The sequence below is a fragment of the Eschscholzia californica genome, unplaced genomic scaffold (genome assembly GCF_041429995.1).
Source record: "Eschscholzia californica isolate CP2 unplaced genomic scaffold, dmEscCali1.0.p SCAF_4, whole genome shotgun sequence".
Taxonomy (NCBI): domain Eukaryota; kingdom Viridiplantae; phylum Streptophyta; class Magnoliopsida; order Ranunculales; family Papaveraceae; genus Eschscholzia; species Eschscholzia californica.
In genome coordinates this window covers 2,755,683-2,764,127 of record NW_028238461.1, presented here as the reverse complement: position 1 = coordinate 2,764,127, position 8,445 = coordinate 2,755,683, and the positions used below count along the sequence as shown (strand labels likewise).

The 8,445-nt window shown below is 34.7% G+C and overlaps 1 protein-coding gene across 1 annotated transcript; it reads left to right on the top strand.

The window, feature by feature from the left end:
* Window positions 1-4,297, top strand: LOC147541537 (mitochondrial import receptor subunit TOM40-1-like). Its single transcript, XM_086632784.1, has 12 exons — window positions 1-169; window positions 287-435; window positions 593-674; window positions 770-869; window positions 976-1,071; window positions 1,224-1,274; window positions 1,475-1,540; window positions 1,807-1,908; window positions 3,277-3,345; window positions 3,446-3,529; window positions 3,707-3,802; window positions 3,946-4,297. The coding sequence occupies exons 2-12, from the start codon at window positions 300-302 to the stop codon at window positions 4,000-4,002; spliced, it is 939 nt and encodes a 312-aa protein (XP_086488910.1). The 5' UTR covers window positions 1-169; window positions 287-299; the 3' UTR covers window positions 4,003-4,297.
* Window positions 4,298-8,445: the final 4,148 nt, after the last annotated feature.

Genomic DNA, 8,445 nt, shown 5'->3' with positions numbered 1-8,445 from the left:
ACAGAGATGTGTGGGTAAAAGAGTAGTAAACCCTGGCTAAAACCCTTTCGCGGCAACTAGTAGTAGCATATCTTCTTACAAAGACGCAAGCAACCATCCTCTCTCTCTCTCTCTCTCTCATATCTTCACTCACTCTCTCTTTCTCTCACTCTCTGTCTCCTCAAAAGGAGTGCGTGCTTCATTCCCCTAAAACTCTCATCATTTTTAATCTTCTTCTTCTTCTTCACTAAGAATACTAATAATAAGTAGTTTTTTTCTCATTTGAATCTTCTTTACTTAATTGTAGGGTTTCAACAACAATGGGATCTAACGTCGAAGTAATCCCTCCAATTAATAATACTCATCCGAAAGAGATCGAGAAGGAAACAGAACCAGTCGATTACTTGAATCTACCTTGTCCCATTCCTTATGAAGAAATCCACAGAGAAGCTCTCAGTCAGTCAGACTCTCTTCTTCTTCTATCTTTTATCTTCTTTTCTTATTTGCATTTCTTCTACTTAAGGATAGCTGAATGATCTTAAAAATTCAAATTAAAAGGCAAGAGATTTTCCATTTCTGAAAACCTAATTTGATTTTGATGTGTTATTAACAGTGTCCTTAAAGCCGGATCTTTTTGAGGGGATGCGGTTTGATTTCACTAAGGGAATCAATCAAAGATTTTCCCTAAGCCACAGGTAATTTAATTTAGCTTGTTTATGCATATATATCATGCCTCTGTTTCATTCATAACTAGTATTGATAACTTCCTTTCATCACAACCCTTGACCAGTTTGTTCATGGGACTGATGGAAATTCCTTCTCAGTCAACTGATACCATCAAAATACCAACTTCTACCTATGAGTTTGGTGCTAACTTTCTGGACCCAAAGGTAGTCATCATTACTGTCTTTACACTGCCAGCAGTTTCTTCTGGAGATTGAAGTCTTTTCTTTGTGTTATCTCTAATTTTAATCTCGATGTTGCGTGGCTCCATAGTTGATGCTTGTTGGGAGAATTTTGTCTGATGGGAGGCTTAATGCAAGAATTAGAGGTGATTTGACTGATAACCTCACATTGAAAGCTAATGCTCAGGTAATTCACTCTCCTTGTAATTCATGGAACTGTATCTTCTCATACAGTGAATGTTCCATGCACTTAGTTTACGAAGTCGTGAAACACTTAAACTTCCTTGACTTGCAGTTACACTCTTTTCATCTTACTTCTTTCTTTTAACATATTTTCAGCTTACATCTCAGCCGCATACGTCCCATGCAATCATCAATTTCGACTACAAGGTATAGTTTTCTGAGCATTAACTATTATCTATTAATAAAAAGCTTCCCTTTATCTAAGGCTGCATTTCTTAAATCCTAATATTTTATGTTTAGTATTATAGTTTGTCCTATGAGCAAGACCCCCTCCTTAGCCTCCTACCTTGCTAAAGTTGTGTTAAAAGACTATTATTGCTTATCATGTTTGATTTCTTTTCACACAGGGTAAAGACTATAGAAGCCAGCTTCAACTAGGCAATGGTGCCTTATATGGAGCTAGTTATATCCAGGTATGCAATCTACTAAAGAGAAATCCTATATAGTAGAATAACTTTGTATCCCTCTCATAAGGATGTATTCGATGGTTACTGTTCATTACAATTGTATGTTTTATTTGGCAATGTTTTAGTATTTATTTATCGTCAACCCTGCATCTTTCCTAAACCTTTCTTTTCATGCCTTATTTCCGCAATCTTTTCTTGGAGGAAGTACTTTCTCGTTGAACTCTTACATATGGTTCATATTCTTATTAGATGGATCATTTCTTGTTCTGCAGAGTGTCACCCCACATTTGTCTTTAGGCAGTGAAGTTTTTTGGACTGGTCGTCATCGGAAGTCTGGCGTCGGTTTTGCTGCTCGATACAACACAGATAAGATGGTAAGACAGCTTAGATACAGAACCAATCAAATAAACAAAGTCATTTTTGGTTTATGATTCTTGATTTTTTTTTTTGAACAGTCTGAATAAATCTTTAATGAGAGAGAAAAAGAATACAAAGGAGTTGGAAAGAGATTGTGAGGAACAAGTTACGACATAATCTCCTTCCAATTCAGTATGAAATCCAAAAAAGTGAAACTGCTAGCCCAAGGCAGGGTCCTAGACCAGTGAAACAAAAGTCCTAGAACATCTTCGATTTCAATCCTAGTGGGCCTAGTAGACTCCTTAAACGTACAGGAGTTCCTAAACTTCCAAATAGACCACACAATTGCATTAGGAATAAGATTCCACAGCTCTTTCTTAATACCCTTAGTGGCCAGATTGCTCCATTGCTCCAACAGCATGTGCAGAGAGGAAGGCAAACATACATGATTCTTGATATTGATCTCTGATGGTTTGTACTGGTGTCGGAGGGTATCTGAAATGCCATTTCCGTTTTAACCAAGATTAAATAGAGACCAACTCACTAGGTACTAGGTACTATAAATTGATCAAACCAGATCCCAGCTATCCAGTTTATCACTTCCTCTTCAAATCTTTTGAGCTCTCAAGCAAGAATTTCTATATGGAATTACCTAATCTATACAATTTTTAGACAAGATCTGCTATAGAATCTTCCCAATTATGATTCACCCCACCTGCTTTCAAGGTGATATTTACAGTTGACTATCCTAATAGTTTAAGCTCAGTGGACTCCCTTTGCTGCATTTACCGGAATATATAGGTTACTGTTTTCCAATTTTATTGCGTGTAGTACTTCGAATTGTAAGCATTCTCTGAATTCTTGGTTAGAGTAGGAAATAGGAATTTATCAGCCGTCAGTGATGTCTACAGCCTTCATCCATGGGTTTGGATAGAGTAATCAAGCCCGGCTTGGGAAGGTAAGCCAAAGCTCAGCCTGTTCACCTAGATATTGAGATTAAGGCATTAAGCAGACCCAGAATCTAAAAATGCAGTTGAAGTATGTGGATTCAGGGTTTTTGCTAGACCAATACCCTAGTAGTACTTGGCAACGAGTTTTAAGGCTTAAAAGTTCACAACTCCATAGGAAGCTTATTTGGCCGTGAATTTTTTATAATAACACAAGACTGGTATTTGATGAGAGAAAGTTTTGCTTGCAAGTTTATTGTCTTTTATTCCGTCCTCGATCCTGTTAAGGGAACTTCAAATTTACTTTAAGAATGAGGACCGTGTTTGTGGAACTCGTATATATATATATATATATATATATATATATATATATATATATATATATATATATATATAACAAGTAATGTTTTATGTACTGAGTTGATTTGGTAATCATAGGTTGCAACAGGGCAAGTTGCAAGTACTGGAATGGTCGCACTTAGCTATGTCCAGAAGATCTCTGAAAAGGTAGGAAACTCTTACCTGGAACTCTCTCTCTCTCTAAATCTCTAACTCTCTACTAAATTACAAATACATCCGTGTACTGTACTCATTATCCTCCCTACAGGTTTCTCTAGCTTCAGATTTCATGTACAACTACATCTCAAGAGACGTAACCGCAAGCGTTGGTTACGATTACATACTAAGACAGGTAATTTACGTAACAAGAAATCCAAATAAGGCCTTTTCAACTCGATCTTATGATCGAGATGGAGGAATCTAGATACAGTGTTATGTTTAAAGTTTTCAAAGTTAGGATCTATACCTGGAAAAGAAAATTGCATATTTCACAAGGTTTTACAGAATTACCGCTTGTGATTGTTTTCAGTGTCGTCTAAGAGGGAAGATCGATTCCAATGGATGTACTGCTGCTTTCCTGGAAGAGAGACTTAATATGGGTCTCAATTTCATTCTTTCTGCAGAGGTAAAGATCAAAATACGTAGCTTTGAAAAATTAGGAAGTTCCCATAGGCCGACAGAATAAGACCTAGATTTGGAGTTCTTTTTTCCGGGTTGTCATTTTTGTTACAAGGTCTGTTTATTCACGAGCCTTTTACTTCTTTGCAGATTGATCATAGGAAGAAAGACTACAAATTCGGTTTTGGATTAACAGTTGGAGAGTAGGTAAATTTCATATTCATATCTTGTCTTCTCTACCTTCCAAATTTTCTCCCCCTTGTTCATGACTTTTGAAATGAGCTCGTCAATAGATCCAGGCAACTCTGAATTTTTATGTAAGATTTATTGGTGGCAAAAGAAAGAAAATGAAAGAATACTTAAACTACCCACTTTGTCCTAGACTGCCACCAAAATTTTTATTAGTGAAAATAGATTATGTCGGCAATTTAACGCCAAGATTTTTGTTATTAACAACTGTTTGAATGAATCATTTTCACATAAATCTTTAAGCCATTTGAAATTCTGTTTTTCTTTTTCAATTTGATGTCATCCTTTCTTTTGAACAACTTAAATTAGGAGTGCAATCCCAGCGTTTGCAATTCTAATTATCCAAAGATTCTTAACTCTGATTATCTCACAAGTTCAGCATCCAGATCTCTTTGGTATAACTGCTCTGTTAGACTAGAGAAAAGAAACAGAAAAGGGAAAGGAAGGAATGGGGAGAAGACAATTGTGATGGGATAACAGGTTCATATTTCTGCATTTAGGGTTAAGGCTGTAATGGTAGTTTAGACCCAATTTGACTCTTTTTCTTAGAGAAATATCTAATTTGAGAACCTAAATTGGGAAAGAGAGGGGCTCCTCTTTTTTAATTTAGGGTTTGGGGTGGTGCCCGAAGGCCAATTGACTTCACTCTGTTCAGAAAATGTCTAATTTGAGAACCTAAAAGTATTCAACAAATAGAAGAGAACCTAAAAATAATATATTGGGTCTCCATCCATCCTCACCACCTCCTACAACCACTGTGGACACCATCTTCCTCCACTGTCATCTTTTTTTTTTTCGCTCCCTTCCACTCATCTCCCCTCTCTTCCACTAACTATTCTCTACTCTTCGCCCACAGTAGAGGGGTTCCTTCAATCCTCAACCTCCTCTTAGTTTAGGACGGAGGGAGTTGCAGATGAAGGGGTCTTGGACGAATATTTTGGCTTCCAATGTTGTCCTCATGAAAGGAGAGGGAGTGGAGAAAGGGTGGTGATTTATGGTGGTAGACAGATTCTTCGCAGATAAAAGAGTAATTACGAGTTTTAAAAATAACGACCTCCTTAATGTGTTTTTGTTCTCTTGGCAGATAAAAGAACAATCATGAGTTTTAAAACGAGTGACCTGCTTAACGTTTTCGCTCCCATATACGAGTGATTTTTTTTTCTGGAAGGTTGACTACGTTGTCATTACAAAATATTGATACATCATCAAGATATGATAAGCACGATAACCGTCTGAATTTAAACATTCTAAAATACCGGGTCTAAAGGCCATCTAAACTAGAGGATTAATGGCCATCGAACTACTTTATTTATAAATGTAATAATCCAAACTCAATAAACTATGCATTCCACCTCCGTTAGGAATCGAACACGGGACCTCTAAAGTTTCAGAGTACAAGCCTTACCAACTAAGCTATTACTCATTAGCAATCGAGTTCGGTGCCAATGTTTTAATTTTCCGACAAAATCAGTTTTTCCGGTTGATAATTCTGGTTAATCAATCTCCCAACAAAAGAAAAGAATATTGAATTCTTTTTTTAAAAAAGTTGAATTTCCATGGACAGAAGTGAATATAATGGTCTTGAAACACCAATATTAAAAGAAAATCCATGTCTATATTATATTCATTGTTTTGCCCATTAGTTACAATTAAATCTGATATCTGTTGTAAAAAAACATGATGTGATTGCTTCACTCTTCAGTTTAACCAATAAAATTTTGAATGTTGTTGGAGGGTCATGTAAAAGTCGAAATATGTTTAGGGATAAGAAAACTCAGGAAATACTAGAGGGACTTGAGCTTGGAGAGATTTCGATAGGACAAGGCTTAAATCAAGAAACTATTCATAAACGTGTTGGTGATACACGATGGAGCTTGGTTATAATACTACGGTAAGCATTACTAGTATGTTTGATGGCTTGACGAAAGTGCTTGAGATTATTGGAAAAAAATCTTCTTATTCAGATCAACGCATTGAAACGAGAAGTTTATTAGACTCGGTATAGACCTTTGAGTTTGTGTTTAGTCTCCATGTGATAGGCATACTACTTGAAATTACAAATGAGTTGTTAAAAGCATTAGAAAGAATGACCAAGATATTGTGAATGTCATGAATCTTGTACGAGTCTCTCTAAAACAAACAAGAATTAAGAGCGAATGAGTGGAACTCTTTTCTTGATGAAATCTCTAAATTCTGCATTAAACAATGCGGTTGATGTTCTTGATATGAATGTTAATTTTGTAGCCCCACAGCAGAAGAGACGTTTATTACAAGAAGTAACAATCTAACATCATTAATGAGTGGAGATATTTTCCACTGTTATAGTCTTATAGGTATACAACTTCAAGAACTCAATGCATGTCTCCCTGAATCCAATACAAAGTTGCACCTGTGCATTGCTTCTGAGTTTGACACTAGTCTTATCTGTGTCATCTGTTACAGTTGAGATATCATTTCCAACCATGGACATCATTAAAGTCAATTGCACAAGTAGCAAGCCCGATACCTAACTGTCCCAAATGAACATTTTGGATAATTTATTTTATATTAGCCGATACCTAACTGTCCCAAATGAACATTTTGGATAACTTATTTTATATTAGGAACGCTTTACAACCGTCCCAAATGAACATTTTGGTAACTAATGGGACAAACTAATTAACCATGATATTTCTTAAAATGTATTTTAAGACACAATTTCTATCTATAAATATTGAGGGGTGATTCAATGAGCTCGAGCTCATACCGAGAGGTGTGAGCTCGAGCTCAAGACCGTTGGATCCCTCACAAACTACACACGGTCAAATGTATCCCACCTTTTTCTCCTTAATTAATGGAGTCCCTAAAAACCAAAGAAATGAACCCGTCATACTAATTTAATTACAACTCTGTCACTCTAATCTTTTATCATTTCTATAAAATCTTGAATTTAATTATTACACTATATTATATTTATAATTATAACAAATTTTGGATTTCTAGTCCAAAAATCTACCTCTAAACACACATTTAGTCCACCCTAATATTAATATAGGATTTTAAACCAAAATAATAATTGTAATGGATATTTAGTCCAACTTAGTTAAAGTATGTTTATATGTCAAGATTACAGTGTTTTTCTGTTTATTGATTCTTGTTTTGTTTCATAAATTACTTGTTATTTATTGTTAAAGTTTCATACTTTATTTCATTTTTTTCATACTTTAATTCATTTGTTTTTATATGTGTTATACATAACACATTATGTATCAACAATGTTACATTATGTATCAACAATGTTTCATCAAAACGGAAAAGGACTAAAAACCTATTTTTTGAGAAGATTGGACCTTAAACCCTTTTTGAATTTTATTTTGGACTTAAAACCCATCGACCCTATTTATAATGGCATAAATTCATCTTAGCATCTATGATATTGGACAAATTATTGAAAATTCTAAAATTGGCAATTTTTTTTTTGAATGGTTAAGCGCGTGCCTCGAATCTTTGACCTCTAAGGTGGAAGATTACATCTCTTACCACTCCGACCAAGGATTGTTGGCTAAAATTGGTATGTTAATGATAGTTAATTCATCATTTTTGAAGGAGACACCAAAAAAAGGTTGGAATAAAAATATAAATATCATAAAGAATTTTTTCCTGTTAACAACAAATTATTATTTTTTAAAATGCACAATACATTGTGACCATCATTGAAGCATAAGAACCGAAGGAAGAAAAGTAAAAAAGATCAACCCAATTTCTTGTTTTTTCTGTTTGGGTTTTAGTGTTTTCTTGGTATAATGTCTAGTATAAAAACTGTTTATTACTTCACTGTAACGTTTTTTTCGTGTCTTAAAGAAAGATGAAATTATTTGTTATCAACGTACCAATTTTAGAATCTATAATATTTTGTCCAATTTCATAATTGTTATAATAATTAAATTATGAACTTCATAGATATGATAAAGATTAGTATGTGGCAATCTTGTAATTAAATTAATAGGGCTGGCTTATTTCTTTGGTTTTTAAGGTCTCCATTAATTAAGGAGAAAAAAGTGGGATACATATGGCCGTGTACAAATCCTAAAGAATCTAACGGTCTGGAGCTAGAGCTCTCGAGCTCTTTGAATCACCGCCCTAAATATTTCCTACTTTTAACAAATAAAAATTCAACTATTTTTCATTGCTAGTTCTTAGGAAAGTCTTTTTCAAAGATTCTATATGAAACCGAGATAGTTACCTTTCAGAAAATTCTAAGGATAGCGGGGATTCTTATGCTTCATTTTTCTGAAGGGTTCTTCTGTTTCAAACATAGAAAGGATTAATGTCTTTAAGCTTGAAACCATCAATGTCTTAACATGTATAGTTTTGGAAAATGATAGAAGAACCCATCAATGATGGGAAATAAAACTAATCATG

What these genes read in the sequence shown, in the direction of transcription:
- LOC147541537 (XM_086632784.1), top strand. Translation starts at nt 300, where the DNA reads ATGGGATCTAACGTCGAAGTAATCCCTCCAATTAATAATACTCATCCG. An exon ending in TCCAGAAGATCTCTGAAAAG is followed by an intron (nt 3,346 to 3,445) that starts GTAGGAAACTCT and finishes TCCTCCCTACAG; the next exon opens with GTTTCTCTAGCTTCAGATTT. An exon ending in ATTTCATTCTTTCTGCAGAG is followed by an intron (nt 3,803 to 3,945) that starts GTAAAGATCAAA and finishes ACTTCTTTGCAG; the next exon opens with ATTGATCATAGGAAGAAAGA.